General features: G+C 38.1%; 1 protein-coding gene across 3 annotated transcripts in view; it reads left to right on the forward strand.

Annotated features, from left to right (window-relative positions):
- Window positions 1-18,525, forward strand: part of ADIPOR2 (adiponectin receptor 2) — a 61,162-nt gene that overhangs the window by 29,195 nt on the left and 13,442 nt on the right. For all 3 annotated transcript variants that reach the window (XM_043967522.1, XM_043967521.1, XM_043967523.1), the window contains one exon: window positions 13,288-13,407. In XM_043967522.1, coding sequence (XP_043823457.1) covers window positions 13,288-13,407 — 120 coding nt within the window. The remainder of the gene's footprint in view (window positions 1-13,287; window positions 13,408-18,525) is intronic.

Raw genomic sequence — 18,525 nt, forward strand, 5'->3', positions numbered from 1 at the left:
TCTAAATTTACAGGACTGTGCTGTCTTCTATTAAACTGTAATGTGTTGTCTTTGCTGTTGTAGATGACTGGTGATTATAGTATCATAAAATCAGAAATGAAAGTCAATTGATAGCTACAAGTCCATCTGAAGCATTCTGTCACTTAAATCTGACTGGTTTGTAGTGCGTAGTAAATTTTTGTTCAGAAAACATTTTATCAGGCAAACACAATGTTTTCCACTGTGTTATGTTCTTCCTTTAGACTTATGGGTATTTAAAATAGAAATTCAAACCTCTTTTCTTTTTATACTAAACCTATTCTTTGTGATCCCCGATTCTTTAATTCATCTGCATTTATCCTAGTCTATTTTCCCCACTCTGGCTTCACTTATCTCCAATTTCCAGACCTGAACCTGTTGTCAGCTACTTTAATATTTCACCAGTATCACCCTAGAATCCCTTGTTTCCCTATTCTTGTTGATTTCCTCTCCAAGTTTCCCACAGCAGATGTTCCAAATCTTTTCCACTCTTCAAGCCCCACAAACTCCTTCTAGCTTTCATCCTTTATTTTTTTTACTGCCTGGCCATTTTGATTGTTTTTTCCCTTTATTCTCTGGAAATTTCTTCCTGTCGGTCACTTTCTTCTTTGTTGGCCTCAGTGACTTCACATTCTGCTGCTTCTGACTCCGTCTAATCCTTCTCTGTCCCCTTTACTGACTTCTCCTCTTCTCCCATTCAGGTAGGTATTTTCCTTGGGCTTTTTCTCTTCTTTCTTTATACTTTTTTATCCTTTGCCCATCTTATCCACTTGATTGGCTTCAGCTATCACTTTGACACAGATGACTTCCAAATTCCTATCACTGCTTCGACTTCTCCTAATCTCCAGTTTTTCTTCTCCAGTTGTCTATGGGACATCTCTCCTTGAATGTCATATCAGTACTCCAAACTCCACGTGTCCAAAAGCTAGCTTTACCCTTAAATGTACTTTTCCTTCTGATTTTCCTGTTTCTTTTGGTGGAACCACCATTTGTTTTGTCTCCAAATTCTAATAGTAAACATTTAGGCATAATTTTTAGTTTAACTATAGCATTTTTAAATGACTTGTGATATAGAGTAGACTTAAGAGTTCTTTTCAGCAATTAAATATCAGTTTGGCAGCTGTATGGAATATGGATTGGAGAGATTAGAGGCTGGAGACTCAATAGGAAGCTATTGCTATGGTCAGTTAGTTGGTGAACAAACATTATGCACATACTGTGTGCCAGGTAGTGTACTAAGAACAGAGGATACAAAGAAGGACAAAAAGTCTTTTTCTTTAAGGACCATACATTATACATTCTAAAGGGGGAGATAAACAAAAAGATAACTATATGGAAGGTGATCTTAATGGGGAAAGCACTAACAGATTATGGAGGGTTCCAGAGGGAAAAGGAATAACTAAGAAAGGCTTCTGAATAAAGGTGGGACTTAGGCTATGTTTGAAGGAAGCCAGGGAAGTGTAAGAGGTGGAGACAGGGAGGCAGAATGTTCCAGGTCGGGGAGCAGCCAGTACAAAGGTACCAACTTAGACAATGGGGTATTGTGTGTGAAGAACAGCAAATGGGGAAGAGATACTATAAAGGTAGGAAGGAGCCAGGTTGTGAAGGATTGCAAATGCCAGATAGAGGGTCTCATATTTTATCCTAGAGGGAGTAGGGAGCTACTAGCTTTTTTGGGGGGGGTGGGTAGAGAAGGACACAGTTAGATCTTTGTCTTGGAAAAATCACTTTGGCAGCTGAATGGAAGATGAGACTAACCAGAAGATTCTTTCAGTAATCTAGGATTGAAGTGATAAATGTCTCAACAGGGATGGTAGCTGTGTATGTGGTGAGAAGGGTTGTATGTGAAGAGATGTGAAGGTAGAAATTGCAAGATTTGACAACATTGGATATATGAGTAACTTAATGAAGAGTTGAGGATGACAGAATTTTTAAGAACCTCAATGACTGGTGTGTTTGACAGTAATTGGAAGGAAGAGAGTTTTGGGGAAAGATAACGAGTTCTATTTTGGCCTTGGTGTGTTGAGATGCTGTCAAGTCTTCTAGTCTGATATGTCCAAAAGGCAGTTAGTAATGAATGGGTATGGAGCAGGAAACAGACTAGGTCTACATGTGGAGATCATCTGCAGAGTTAAGTGAACCCAGGGGAGTTGATGAGAACACCGAGTGAGAAAAAACAGCAAATAGAGAAGGGGTGGGATTAGGGCACAGCAGCATAGAGTCTTGAGGAATACCCATGGCTATTGGACATAAGTTAGATGAAGAACCAGCAAAGGACACTGAAGACTAGTCATACAGGTAGAAGGTGAACCAAGAGAGTAGGGTTATGAAAAATTAGAGAGGAGAAAATATACAGCAGGAAGTGATCAGTAGTGTCAAATGATAGATACAAAGAGATGAAGAAGAATGAGGATTGGAAATGCCATTATTAGATTTGGGAATTAAGAGATCATTGATGGGGGCAGCTAGGTGGCGCAGTGGATAAAGCACCCGCCTGAGTGCAAATCCGGACTCAGACACTTGACACTTACTAGCTCTGTGACCCTGGGCAAGTCATTTAAACCTATTGCCCTGCAGAGAGAGAGAGAGAGAGAGAGAGAGAGAGAGAGAGAGAGATCATTGATAACCTTGACTTAGGCAGTTTTAATTGACTCAGGTTGTCAGAAATATTGCAAAGGATTAAGAAGAAATTGAGGAAACAAAATTGAGAGAAGGGGATGGGAATAAACATTGGCTGCATGCTAGGCACTGTACTAACCTAATATAGGCAGCTTTCTCCAGAATTTTAGCTTAGAAGGAGACACGATAGATAGCTATATAGATAGATGAGGATAGCTTTTAGTCTCTAGTCCAGGCATGGGTGTGTGAAGGGAGAGGAGAGGGATATAAACTACACCATAGGGGTGGGATAAGAAGGCTTGGCAACTGATTGAAGGTAACTTCAAAGTGTTACACCTACGTTGCTGAATGAATGGCAATACCCCTAACAGAAGTAGGGGAGAATGTTTTGGGGAAAAGATACTGGATTCTTTTAGACATGCTGATTTTGCAGTGCCTGTGGGGCATCTAGTTGGAGATGTCCAGTAAAGAATTGGTGATGCCAGGCTGGAGTTTGAGAGTGAGACTGCTTATACAGGGTATCCCAGAAGTGTTAATGAAGTTTTCAACTGTTAAAGCCTAAAAGCTCTAAGACTTATACTCTGTTTAGAACTGGGTATAACTGCATAGATTTTTGAATCGTGGTGAGCTGCTGAGATCACTATGACAGAGTATTGTGAGAAGAGAAAGGACAGGATTCCTGGTGAACACTCACAGAGAGGAGGTGGAATAAGGCTGATGAGTCTGCATAGGGAACTGAAGAGTGATCATAAAGGTAGGAAGAGAACCAGGATAGAGAGCAGTGAAATACAAACCTAGGGAGGAGAAATTGTCTAGGAGGAGGGGAATATCAGCAGCGTCAAGCACTGCAGAATATCTGAAGTATCAGAACTAAAAAAAGGCCATTGCATTTGTCCATGAATTGAGTAGTTTCAGTTGAGTGATGAGGTTGCAAGCCTCATTGTAAGAAGTGAATGAGAGAACAGGAAGAAACAAGTGTAGACAGCTTTTTATTTGTGTATATGGGTGTTTGTATAATTTCTGAACTTAAATACTAAAAAAATGAGCATTTTCATATGCAAAGTAGACAAGAAAAAGATAGGATTGTACATGAAACTGAGAATCTAAATCTAATACATAAAATTCCCACCACCGCCCCCATTTAATATATAATCTCAACGTGTAACTTTCAAACTGGATCTACTTGTTGTCTGTATTTTCTTTGGGCCCTCCTTGGTTCTCCGTTGTATATTTAAAAAGAAATGCCTCAGTGACTCCCCTTCCTCTTCCTTCCCCTTTTCTTTTTCTTATTTTTTCTTTTTCAGCTTTGTTTCCAGCAGTTGAATGAAATTCTGTTTTGAACTTGATTCTTGCTAACAGGAAAGAACTGGTGGTTGGAATGGTCCCTTGTTGGGAAGTAATGACTCACTCACCAAACTTGTGGTAGAGGAGCCAAAGGGCTATAAAGGGTACGCATAGCTTTATAGCCCTTTGGGCATAATTCTAAATTGTTCTCCAGAATGGTTGGATCAGTTCACAGCTCCACCAACAATGCATTAGTATTTCATTTTTTCCCACAGCTTCTCCAACATTTATTATTTTTATTGGTAACTTGAGAGAGTAATTTTGGTGGAATAAGGTTGGAAGCCTGGTCAAAAGGGCTTTGAAGAGAGTGAGAGGAGAGGTCGTGGATGGTCTTTTCAAGTTTGGCTACATTGAACAGAAGAGATGTATAGAATGATACCTTGTGAGGATGGAAAGATCAAATAAGGGTTTTTTTGAGGAGAGACATGGGAAAGTATTGTTTGGATCTTTATTTCAGGAATGGTGATAAAGTACCTTTTATACCTTGTTTGGCCCCAGAGGGCATAACTAGGAGATAGGGTTATTGGCTGTCACTTGTCAGCAAGAATTTATCAAATGCTTACTATATGTTCAATGCTGGGGATACAGAGAAAAGCAAAGTACAGTCCCTGCCCTTAGGTAACTTACATTATAATAGGGAAAGAAAAATCATATATAAATGCCCAGCAGATGGAAGTTAACCTTAGAGAAATTTGGGATAGGGTGTGGAGTGAGAAAAACCAGGAAGGATTTCTTGTTAGCTGAAACTTTGAAAGCATTCCAGGCATAGGGAAACCACCATTGAAAAGGCATAGAAACTGGAAATGTGAGAAATAGCCAGTAGTCTAGTTCTGTTGTGAAGTGATATAAATTCTTTATGCCTCATCTCTCTCACACCTCTTCCTTATTTTTCCAAACCAACCTTATCCTGGCTTTAGCCCATTTCTCTTCATGCTTAGACTGCTGTAACAGTTTCCTGACTGTTATCCCTCCCATCACTCCTTCCCTTCTTTCAGTCTATCTTCCACACTGATGGCTAGTGTAGTTAGTATTTGTTGGGAATGTTGGTCAGGGTACTGTGATATAAAGTATCTCATACTGATTAAACTGAGTAAATACAGTACAGTCATCTGCCAACTTAATAGGGACTTGTGTTTTCAAAGTTCATTTTTAAGTTAGTTATTTGGAATTTAGAAAATATTTTCTTATAGAAATAGTGTTACAGAAAATGGTTAGATAGATTTCCAGGTCAATCTACAAAAGTCCATTGACTTGATAATATAGCTGGATTGGTTTAGAAACCAATTGGAAATCTGGTTTATAGAGCCTTAGAAACACAGAAAACATGAAGAAAACAGATTTTCTTGGCCCTAAGCAAAATTTGTCTTCAGCATCTTTCAGCCTTTTTTTGTTCATCCTTCAGCCTCTGTCTTTTCACCATCAAAATTTTTATAGCTAGAAAGGACCTTACAAGTCATCTAGTGCAGATATGTCAGACAGGTGGTAGGGCATTGTGGCAGATATCACTCCCAATTGGGGAGGAACCAGATAAAAATGTAACTGGGAGATTTTTAACAAAATAAATAAAAACACAATAAAACACAGATAACATTACATTTTAAAACTGAGTCAATATGTAGCCACAGGAATCCTTATGTAAGAGTTGTTTCCATGTGAGGTTGACACTGCTGATCTAATGCATGCTCCTTTCTCCCACTCCCTTGTATTACAAATGAAGAAACAATCCTCATTCACGTTTCTGGTGCTTTCTACTGTTTCTCATTACTTCTGCCCCAGTGTCTTCATATTGTCTCCAGTGTCCCACTATAGCATTCCTATATTTTAGGATTGAGGGACCCAGATTAGGGGAAATCAGACTTCCCTTGTCCCGTGTCTCTTCCATTTATAATTCTCATTCCATTATGCCAGATTTAAGGATCTTAAGAGAAAAGGTAATTAAGCAGATTTGTACTAGGACTGATAAATCCTTTAACCCTCCTAACATTACTCCTGGGGTTCTTTTGTTGTTGTTGTTGTTGTTGTTGTTTTGCAGGACAATGAGGGTTAAGTGACTTGCCCAGGGTCACACAGCTAGTAAGTGTCAAGTGTCTGAGGCCGAATCTGGAGTCAGGAGGACGAGAGTTCAGATTCGGCCTCAGACACTTGACACTTACTAGCTGTGTGACCCTGGGCAAGTCACGTAACCCTATTTGCCTCACTAAAGGAAAAAAAAAAGATAAGGTCTATTAACCCAGCTGTTTAATTGGTTCTCTGACAAAGTGACAGGAATAATTTCAAACTGAGTGGTATTTGTCAGGGTTGACAACAGTGGATGTGTTGGCCCTGTCTTGGAATCTGCCTCTGCTCTGGTTGTGGTTCATGTCTGATAGAATGGATCACTAAGAAGTTGAGGGTACAGATAAAAAATTCCTTTAATAAAAATATATCTTACAACCCTCAAATGAAAGGTGACCATAGGAAGGGAAAAACAACTAATAGTAGTCAGCATATCTTTCTTGCCCAAAGTGCCCATACCTTAGTCCCAGAACAGTTCACCTTGGGCAAAGTTAACTCAGGCATCCCCAGATTTGCTCCAGAGTCTTGACTTACAACAGCCCATGTTGATAGTGTAAAAGTGTGAGAATTAAACTGAAGCTACCCTAATTCCACTAATATCCTATCCTACAACAGCCTCCGATGTCAGTTCCCCCAGTCAGAGAAATTTATAAATGGTTCCGTGGGGTTTTCTGGTTGGGTGATTTATAATTTAATAACTTCCAGTTTACTGATTTATTCCATTATTTTTAGAAAATTGTAGCATAGCTGAAAAAGAAATATGAGAATATACTTCTTTCCCTTCTTTGCAAAGGTGGAAGTGGGGCCCTGGAGGACTTGCTATGTGGGACAGAGGATAGGAAAATTTTTTATATAAATACACATACACACAGCCATTTTTAAAAATAGAAAGGCGTGGCCTAAAATTGGTTTCCAATAAAAGATTTAGTAACTTGGTTTTTAATAGGTTGATGCATCTCTAGAACTCTACAGATTTGTGAACTGTATGCTGTAAGATGTCCCCTTTTGCAACAGATTTTAGATTCAGTTCAAGCGACTTTGCCCAGAGTCAACAGATAGTAAAATATCTTTGGCAGGATTCAGACTTGAGCCTTCCCGAGCCCAAATGCAGTACTCCATCAACTATGTCACCTTTGGTTTTCAGGGTAGTAAGAGTCTTCCTCTTACATTTACTAGCTGTGTAACTGAGCAACCATTTATAACCACTCTACGATCAATCAGCAAGCATGTGTGTGTTGTTTTTGTTTTGTTTTGTAGGGCAATGAGGGTTAAGTGACTTGGGGGGGGGGGTGTCACACAGCTAGTAAGTGTTAAGCGTCTGAAGCCTTATTTGAACTCAGGTCCTCCTGAATTCAGGGCCGGTGCTTTGTCCACTGCGCCACCTAGCTGCCCCAGAGAGCATGTTTTAAGCACTAAATATGTGCTCAGACACTTTGATAAATGTGAGGAGAAAAGAAAAAAAGATAGCCATTGTTCTTAAGGAACTTATATTTTAATGAGACGTGTGTGTGTGTGTACACGTATATACACACACATTTATATGTAAATATAATATGAGACATATTAAAGTTTCTTCTATAAGGTTAACACTCTGCATCTATATATAATTACCCCATAAGCTATTTCAGGTCAGGGACTGTTTTTGTTTTTCCTTTGTATCCCTCACATTTTAGCACATAATTTAGTACATAAGTGTGTGTCTCTCTATATGTACAGACACACGAATGTACATTTTTGAATGGACATACATAGATACAAGGTATGCTTAGAGAGGAAGGTATTTGAGGGCAGGTAGGATGGGAGAGAAGAGGAAGGGGAAAAGCTTCCTATTGAAGGTGGTATTTTAAGTTGAATCTAGAAGAAAGAAAAGGATTTTAAGGTGAGGTGCAGGTGGGGAGGGAGGGCATTCCAGATTTGAGAGACAGACACCGCAAAGGCATGGAGGCAAGAGATAGGTTGTTGTTTATGGGGAACAATAGCAAGTAGACCAATATAGCTGGGAGTGTATGGAGGGGAATAATATGTTTAGAGACTGGGAAAAAGGGCCGGGTTGTGTGAAGTGTTTTAAGTATCAAACAGGCTTTTATGTTTTATCATAGAGGTAATAGGAAGCAACTAGGGTTTATTGAGTATGAAGGTGACATGGTCAGACCTACAGTTTAAGAAAATCACTTTGACAGCTCTATGGAAGAGGGAGTATGAAGAAACTTGTGACAAGGATAGTAATTAGTTTAATAGAGTCCAGTCTCTAGGTCAGTTAGTCAGCAGGTATTCAATAAGCTCTTACTATGAGTCAGACACTGTTAAGCTTTGTATATATAAACAAGTAAAACCATGGTCTCAGACCTCAATAACTATCTACATACAACTTATATGTAAAGGAAAGGTAATATGGGGCAAGGGGAACCAGCTAAAACCTCCTGCAGAAGGTAGCATTTGAGCTGAATCTTGAAGGAAGCCAGGAAAGTCAGGAGGGTAAGATGAAGGAGGAAGAGCATTCCAGGTAAGGGAGACAACCAGTGTAGAGGCACAAAGACAGGAAATGGAATGTTGTGTGTCCGGAATAGTGTGAATAGGCCTGTGTGGCTGGTTTGTGGAGTTTGTGGAGATAGGTAAAGTTTAAAAAGACTAGAAAGGTTGGAAGAGACCAAGTTGTGAAGGGCTTTGAATGCTAAACAGGATTTTGTATTTGATTCTTGAGGCAATAGGGAATCATTGAAGTTTATTGAGGGAAGGAGGAGGTAACATCAGACCCTGGCTTTAGGTAAATCATTTTGACAGTTGTATGGAAGATGGATTTGAGTGGGGAGGATATTTTCCAGGGGAGAGGGTGATAAGTATCTGAATTGACAGCTGTGTGGGTGGAGAAAAGGGAAGTATACACGAATTATATTAAAGATGCCACTGCGACTGAGTCTGGGTAACTGGGAGGATTGGTGATATGTTCAACAGTAACTGGAAAGTTGTGAAAAGTGAGTGATTTGTGGGGGGGGAACGTAGTGAGTTCTGTTTTGAACTTGGTGAGTTTGAGATGCCGTCAGATCATCTATCTAGTCCTGAGATTTCCCTGAGCCTTTAGAATTCTTTTGGGGTAGGAATTCTGCATTGCGTTGTTTCCATTGGACCACACCTTCCACAGCCACTGTTCCACTGATTCATCAGGTTGTTATTTGAACTCCTTCACTCATCCCAGTTCCTTGCTGTTGAAGGCTTGCCTACCCACTGCTTCCTCGGGGGAGGAAATCATCCTCCTTTTAGGCCCAGTAATAAGAAACGTCTAGGGCTTATCTTTGCCTTCTTTTAAAAAAACGAAACAAAACCATTGATGGGAGTTACCAAGTTACTTGGGGGGGGAGGGGGGCGGTTAAGTGACTTGCCCAGGGTCGCACAGCTAACAAGTGTTAAGTGTCTGAGGCCGGATTTGAACTCAGGTCCTCCTGACTCCAGGGCCAGTGCTCTTACTGCCACCTAGCTGTCCCTAAGTTATTCTTTAAGTCAGCTTTCATACTCTTGTCTTAATGACTCTGATCTCAATGGAATACAGGCAAGGGTGTGCAGGTAAATGTTTAACAGCTAGATTCCCCCAGCCCCCAACTGTTGTATATACTTTTAGGTCAGCTAGGTGATGCAGTAGAGTGGGCCTGGTGTCAGGAAGACTCATCTTCCTGAGTTCAAAAAGAGACTGATTAGCTGTGTGACCCTGGGTAAGTCAAACTTAACCCTGCTTGCCTCAGTTCCTCATCTGTAAAAATTGCTGGAGAAAGAAATGGCAAACCACTTAAGTATCTTTGCCAAGAAAACCCCAAATGGAGTCAGAAAGAGTCAGATACAACTAAAAATGACTCAACAACAGTTTAAGTTTAATCTGCATTATTAACATTTTCTCCATCACCTTCTTAAGTCTAGACAATTAAGACAATAGTCAATTGAGCCCTGATTTGCTGATTTCCGGGGTGTAAATATTTACTGTGGAAAGTTGGGATGGTGGTTGGGGGTGGGGAGACAAGGTTACAAAGGGCTTTGCAGGTCAAGTAAAAGATTTTGTATTTGATCGTGGAGGTGATAGGGATCCACTGGAGTTTATTAAGTAGTGAGGTGACATGGTCAGATATGAGCTTTAGGAAAATCACTTTGGCAACTGAATAGAAGATGGGTTGTAGTGGGTAGAGACTTGAGGCAGGCTATTCCAATAATTCAGGTCTACCAGTCCTGAGTTGAAGAGGCTCTGCACCAGGGTAGTGGCAGTATCAGAGGAGAGAAGGGTGCACATTTGAGAAGTGTTACATAAGTGAACTCAATAGGCCTTGTCAACAGATTGGTTATGGGGAGGTGGTGAGAGATAGTGAAATCCAGGGGAGCTGAAGAGATCACCAGGTAGTATAAAGGCAATAGAGAAGAGGGCCCAGGACAAAATCTTGTGGGACACTTAAGGTTAGATGGTGTGACCTGGACGTGGATCCAGCAAAAGAGATTAAGAAAGAGTAATTCAAGAGGTAGGAGGAGAACCAAGAGAGAGTAATGTTCTGAAGACCTAAAAAGAAGCGAGTTTTAAGAGGATGATCAGCAATGTCAGGGGCTACTGAGAGGTCAAGAAGAATGAGGAGTGAGAAAAGACCATCGAATTTGGCAATTGAGAAATCTTGGAGAGAGGAGTTCTGGTGGAATGATGAGGTCAGAAGCCAGATTGTTAGGGGTTTCGAAAAGAAGTAGAGACACCTATTGTAGGTGGCCTGTAGGTGAAGGGCTATAAAATTGTACATTTCATTTGACCCAGCAGTTGATAAATCGTCAAAGGATATGAGCAGCTCTTTTTTGTTGTGGCAAAGAATTGGAAATTGAAGGAATGCCTATCAATTGGGGAATGGCTAAATAAATTGTGGTATAAGATTGTGATGAAATACTATTGTGCTATAAGAAATGATGAGCAGGATGATTTTAGAAAAACCTAGGAAGACTTATGAACAGATGCAAAACGAAGTGAGCAGAACCAGGAAATCATTGTACATAATAATAACAACAATATTGTACAGTGATCAACTGTGAAAGACTTAGTTATTCTGATCAAGACATCGATTCAAGACAATTCCAACACACTCATGATGGAAAATGCTGTCCCCCTTAGAGAGAGAACTAATGAATTCTGAGTGAAGCAGTTTTTTCATTTTCTTTATTTTTCTTTCTTTTCTTGCAACATGGCTAATATGGAAGTGTTTTACATGACATCACATGTATAATTAATATCATTGCTTGCCTTCTCAAGGGGTAGGTAGGAAGGAGGAAGATAATTTGGAACTAAAATTTTTTTTTTAATGATTGTTTACATTTTTAAAAATGTAATTGGGAAAAATTTAATGAAATAAGTAAATTTAAAAAAATTTAACAACAACAAAAAACAAAGCCCTTCATATCTTTATACCCCCTGCCCTTCTCCACCTTTTCAGTCTTTTTATACCTTACTACTCTGCCATGTGGTCTTTGATCCAGTGACATTGGTTTCCTTAGTGTTGTCCCCTATGCCTGGAATGCCCTCTTTCCTTCATCTCTGCTTCTTGCCTTCCTTCAAGTCCCATCTGAAATTTCAGCTTCAACAGGAAGCCTTTCTTAATCCTTCTTCATTCTGTTACTTGCTTTCTATTAATTATTTCTCATTCATCCTGTATATAGCTTATTTATATATATTTGTTTTGAAGATTGTAAGCTCCTTGAGGGAAGGAACTATCTTTTGCATCTTTTTTGTATCCCCAGTGATTAGCACACTGACTGGCACATAGTAGGCGTTTATTAAATGTCTATTATTTGATTGCTTGAAATAAACTATGTGGGGGCAGCTAGGTGGTACAGTGGATAGAGCACCGGCCCTGAAGTCAGGAGTACCTGAGTTCAAATCCGGCCTCAGACACTTAACACTTACTAGCTGTGTGACCCTGGGCAAGTCACTTAACCCCAATTGCCTCACTTAAAAAAAAAAAAGAAAAGAAAAAAGAAATAAACTCTGTGGAGACAATCCTTGAAATAATAGAGATGTTATTGAAAAGAGGAAAGTAGGAACGTATAGAGCATATACATATAGGTAATTTGTGAGAGACTACAAAGAGAAATCAGCAAGAGCACTCTTTTTTATAGTTACCTAAAAATAATTCATGCATAATACAACTATTTTTCAGACCTTATTTCAATATAACAGTTATTCAGAACTGTCATTCCATTTATATGTTGGTAAGTTTATCGTGATCTAGGTTCATTATCTAGGAATCATCATGATCTAGGTTCACATTAGCATAACATTGGCAGAACAATCTGTGAGGTTTGGTTCCACACCTGTTCTTGGCAGGAGCTAAGGAATTATAGACGTCCACTTTTTAAAACCATGCTTTGTTATAATTCAGCTTCCCTAAAAGCATGTTATGTTACAGTTTAACCCTCACTTATCCTTACAGAGACATCCTGAGTTTAGAATAGTATGAGGAGCCACTAAAGGAAGTTCTCTCATTCTCTCTCTCTCTCTCTCTTTCTCTCTCTCTCTCTCTCTCTCTCTCTCTCTCTCTCTCTCTCTCTCTCTCTCTCTCTCTCTCACACACACACACACACATACACACACACACACACACACACACACACACACAGAAATAGGTATTCTAGATTTCACAAGATAGTTGGATAATTATTTCTCTGCTGTGGACTTGTATACTCCCATTATTGTTATTCCTTAATATACACTCTAGGGATTTTCTATTAGAAAAACTCAAAGAATAGATCTAGGTCACTCAGAATTCATTAGTTCTCTCTCTAGAGGGGGACAGCATTTTCCATCATGAGTGTTTTGAAAGTGTCTTGAATCGTTGTCTTGATCAGAGTAACTAAGTCTTTCGCAGTTGATCACTGTACAATATTGTTGTTATTACCATATACAATGATTTCCTGGTTCTGCTCACTTCATTTTGCATCTGTTCATAAATCTTCCTAGGTTTTTCTGAAATATCGTGGCAAACTGTACTTTCTTTTACTCAAGAAGACCTGTTCTTGGTTTGTTTTGTTTTTTCTTATCTTCCAGTATCACAGTTCTAATAAACTACAAACTTATAAATTTACTTCATTTTTCTGTTGAATTAGGACTTGCCTGTAACCTTAAGCATAATATAAATCTTTTATTAACCTGTAAAGATAATATATTGATTTTTCTATTATAATTTTGTTTTCAATCTCTGTTACTGACAATAAACTACATGAAGCATTTTTCTGATTGCTTTGCAGAAGTCTGAGGAGCATGAGTGCAATAATGGACCATCTCAGGAAGATGAGGGGTTTATGGGCATGTCCCCCCTCTTACAAGCTCACCATGCCATGGAAAGAATGGAGGAATTTGTGTGTAAGGTAAGATAGAAGTTTCTTGCTATCTCTGTGATTTTTTAATATTTTAAATAAAAAACACCTCAACTTATATATTTACTTCAGTGATAATCTTTGGCTTTTATAGATTGGGGAGTTCTACTGAGCCGTTTCAGAGTACGATAAATGCATTTGCCTCTGGTATCTTTATTACAGGTCGGGTCAAAGTTTTTTTGACTTGGAAATAAATCTGTCCATTATATGTTCATATGTCCTACTACTGAGCATGCAGGTGAAATAAGACTAAACATTTTGGGGTGGTTGATAATGTCTGAACTCAAAGAGCTTTAAAATGCCCAAGCAAGAGCCTCTTTAGAGTCTTTTCTTTCAGAGGACTTGGTTATGGAAGCAGTTTTCTGTTCTTTCTAGAACTACAGCTATTGTTTTAGTAGAATTTTCCATCTATTTTTATGCCCAGCTGGTGTGTTCAGTTATGTTGCTAGCAGAAGGCGTCACTTCCAAACTAACCTAATTATCATTTTTTTCAAGATTCTTGGCTCTAAAGCTTTTTGTTTCCTCTGTTGTTCTTTTGATCCTTCATCAGATCTTCTTTGGGAGACTATTTCTTCATAACTAAAAATAGCCAAAATATCATCATATTGAAAAGGGAAGTTGTTTAGTGGAAATATTATGGGACACTAGTAGTTCTGAAGTCATCTGGTTCATATCAGTGTGGAAAAAAGGCCCTGGGAGTTATAGTTTAAAGATAACCTAGATCTCGACCCCGAAAAGATCAAAGAAAGATGACAAGGACCCATAACTGAAGGGGTGCCCATCAATTGTGTAACGACTGTGGAATATGAATACTGTTGTATTAATAAGAAACAGTGACAGGTGATGGTTTCAGAGAAATGTGAATTTCCTGAAGAGATAACAGATTCATATCATTACAAACCAGCTTAGATTTTTAAGAGATATAAACCAAAGATGGAAGCAGGGGCAAGTGACAAAGATTGGTCCTTCTATTATGCCCAGGGTGACAACTACTTCTGTTTTGGAACCACTGCTTTTGGGTGTGCCATCTTGATTGAAGCCAGCCAGTGCAAATGCACATGACTCACTATTATTTGTCCAGCTCTAAGCCAATATGCATATGTTGATGCTGCATATGTACATTTCCAGCTTTCCACCTCAATATACTACCATTGCTTCTGTTGATCCAGTATGACTGAGTACTCATTATCTTTCTGATTTCCCTGGCCCAAACACTCTTCTTTGGCCACTACGTCCTTATGTATGTTGTTACCTGTTGTAATATGATGCTCCTTGAGGACAGATGCCATCTTGCTTTTGCATTTATTTCCTCACCACTATTTGTTTGGCAAGTAGTAAGAGTCAAACAAATTTTCTTTTCATTCATTCATAAATAGGAGTTACACCTGTAAAAAATAGTATTGGAACTAAAGTTCAGGTAAGTTAAGCTGGCAAGGAAAATTAACAACAAAAGGTATTTCTGAAGATCCATCCAGGGAAAGAGAAGGATCAAAGAAGGGATAAGCTGCTTTGAATAGGTGGGATGATGATAACTGATGACATTCTGAAGACAGACTTGTTTAATTTTTAATTGTGCTTCTGTTTTTGTCAAGGAAAATGACCATCACACTAGAAATTTCAGAACAAAAATGACTTACAGGTGGTCAGTATTCATTTATTAAGAACTTACTCTGTGCCTGGCACTATGTTAAGTGCTGGGGATACAAAGAAAGGAAAACACAGCCCCCCCCCCCCCCATCAGGAAGGAGATTGTAAGAAAACACTTCATGGCCTTGATGAATTCAGGTCCCCTTGTCCAGATGAACTGTGCCCTTGGGATTGCTGAGGTCCTGCATTACTGGAGAAAGATAGCTATTGTCCTTATCAAAAAAGGGAAGAAAACAGAATCTATAGAGAAACTACAGTCCAGTGAGTTTGGTTTCTATTCCTATGAAAATTCTAGATTAGGTCATTGAAGAAATTGTTAGTGAATATCTATAAAATGAAGCATTGTGACTTCAGTAAGACAATATCATGTGATAAAGGATTTTTTTCTTAATATGAAAAAACAAAAATGACAGTATTATAAGAGATCGTCTACAAATTGAGTGTTATGACAAACTGTCAGGAAGTTACTTTATGGAACTAGACAAAATAATGACAAAATTCATTTAGAGGAACAAAAGACATCGATACCAAGGGAAAACCTGAAAAGGTATAAATGGGGAATAGCACTTTTAGGCTTCAGTCTATATTACATAGCATTAATATAAAAAATATTTGGTAGTAGTTAAAAATAGAAATAAAGATTGATAAAACATACTAGACAAGGACTGAATTCAATAACTTACTGTTGAATAAATCTGAAGATGTATATTGTCTAAGATAGAACTTCCTATTTGATAAAATTTGCAGGGAAAACTTGAAAAATCTGGCAGAAATTATATTTAGACCAATATCTTATACTATATTTTGCAGTAATTAAAAATGAATATGTGATATGAATATTTGAAATATTAGAAGAACAGATCATATTTCTTCCACAACTGTCAGTAGAGGGTAAATTCTTCACCAAACTAGAGATTGAGGCAAGTTGCAAAAGTGGATAATTACAATTATATTACTATGAAAAGCTTTTTTATGAACAAAGTTAATGCAACTGGGATAAGAAGTTTTTTTAATCAGATATCTCTAATAAAGGTCTGGCATTCAAGATTTGTAGACAACTGAAAAAACTGGGTTGCAGCAAAGGCATTTTTGGGGGGGAAATTATATACTTAAACACTTCAGTAGCCAAAGAATGGGAAAAAAAATGAATGAATTGGGCATGAAACAAACAAAAAAAATAGAACAAATCATGAACCTACCTAAAGAAAAAAAAGGTAGAAATTCTGGAGAATAGAAAAAAAAATATTGAAATACTGAAAGAAAAAATATTAAATTGATAAATCTAGGAGCTGGTTAAAGCAAAATAGATAAACAGCTAATCTCATTTTTTTAAGGAGAGGAAAACTAATAAATTCGTATAAAAAAAGTGAAAAAAATTCATAGTAATTGAAGGAGAAATAAAACACTCATTAATAAAAGAAGTAACACAAAATAATCAAGTATTAGAAAAAGCAATATAATTATGACATAAAGGAAAACAGCTTTGAAAGGCTTTGGAACTCTGATTCTTGAATGACAAAACACAGTTGGAGAGGACAGAAGATGAAGTAGACTATCCATCTGCCAGAGAATCGATGGGCTTAAAATGCAAATTAAACATAAATTTTGGACTCAACTACTGGGAACTCTTTGCTGGACTATGTATATTTTAGATATCTATTCAATATGGGAGCATGGGATGAGAGAAAATCCTTGAGAAAAATAAAATAAGAACAAAAGTGTTTGCTTGCAGTAAAATGGTCTAGTCAATTCTGCTCTAACACATTTTGAAAAGGCTCAATTGATATTATACTTAATAATTTGAGCAAAACATGAATTTTGTGTTTGTACAACTTCATCCTTTCGGATGCCCACTTCCACAAACAAACTTCAGGCCTTTAAAGGATAAGTGCCCTAGTTACTATATATCTTTGGGTAGAATAGGGCTTGTCAGCACCCACACCTCATGCTCCTTCTCCCCTTTCCTGGAGTTGCAGCCATCAGATGCAACCCCCTCACCTGTAGCACAGGCCCAAGGCTACCAACACTGGCACTATTTATTGTAGTATTTATGTATATTTCTTAATTATTTAAATTGTATAAGAACTATGCTGCCATTTTTATTAGGTTTCTATCTTTCCGTGTCACTAATGAAGTTTTTAAATGTTGTGCCCCTAATTTCATTTTTTCCCCCATAAGCCTTGTAGTCTTTATTGTGTGATTTTACATAGCATGGTGATTTTTAAGAATCCATACCTACTTACAGCAGAACTGCCTTGATAGCAATAACAGCATTTTCTAAGTTTTTTTCATGTACAGAATGGGAAAATTGCATGTAGCTTTCCTAATATGAATCATAAGAATATGGTCCTGGTGACAGATTATATCTGCTTTTTTGAGGAGCTGCTCAGCCAGAGATAAAGACTCATCATTTGTAGGCTTGCCAGTAGTTGATAAATTTTTTTGACCATAGCAACCCATAAAACCCATATAAAACCTCAAATGCCTTTCAGTACTTTTGTTTCTCCATTGATAGTGTCAGAGTGACTTAAAAGGAAATGGGGGAGAACAGTGTGGGTTGTGTGGGGATCAAGGAGCAATTCTGAGAATTAAAAAAAAAATTATAAATATTAACTTGAACATTGGACCTTTAAATGTAAGATCCTTTTCCAGTGATCCTGTGAGTAACCATATCTCAGGAGGAACTGATGTCATATCAGAATTCAGATTTCTTGACATGAGTGAAACGAAAAGAAATAAGGGCATTTTAGATAAATGGAATGATGTCTGACATGCTCTAAGGAGACTCTGAAGGAACTGATTTTGTCGTGTGTCCTTAGGCAACAAGGAATACCGTTTCATGGAACATCTAGTCATTTTAGTCGTGTTAAGAATGAGCAAAAAGAATACCAAGAACTTGATTGTGTTTATAAATCAACATCTGTTGTAAAAGATGTGGTAGAGAAATTTTTTGAAGAATTTATCATTTTACATATAAGGTCTTGGGCTCATTGAGCTAGACATGGAAGTCATCTCAAAGCCTTACAAAAGAGGAAATTGAGGCAGAGAGAGGGGAAGTGTCTGAGGACCTAACTATTATATCATATTCTGGTTCAATCCCTTTATTTTGTAGATAAGTGTAGCCCAGGAAAGTTTAATGTCACAATATCACACAGATCCAGATAAAATTCAGTTAAGTCAAATAAGAGAGTCATTGCTCTTTCTCCTCTTCTTTTTTTTCCTCCTTTCCACTCTTTTCTACCTGCTTCCCTATCTTTTGTTTTTTCATCATCTACATTTCCTAATAAATCTTTTCCCCTCCCCTCCATTTCCTCTTTCCTTCCAGAATGCTGTTCCGTATAACAAGTTTCACTAGGAGAGGGGTAGTGAATAGGTTTAGAGGAATTGAGTAATCCATCATCTTTCTAGCCACATAATCTGGAAGTCTGGCTGACTGCTACCACCCTGTGAATTTGGAGGCAT

The sequence above is a fragment of the Dromiciops gliroides genome, chromosome 5, assembly GCF_019393635.1.
Source record: "Dromiciops gliroides isolate mDroGli1 chromosome 5, mDroGli1.pri, whole genome shotgun sequence".
In the NCBI taxonomy this organism is placed as follows: domain Eukaryota; kingdom Metazoa; phylum Chordata; class Mammalia; order Microbiotheria; family Microbiotheriidae; genus Dromiciops; species Dromiciops gliroides.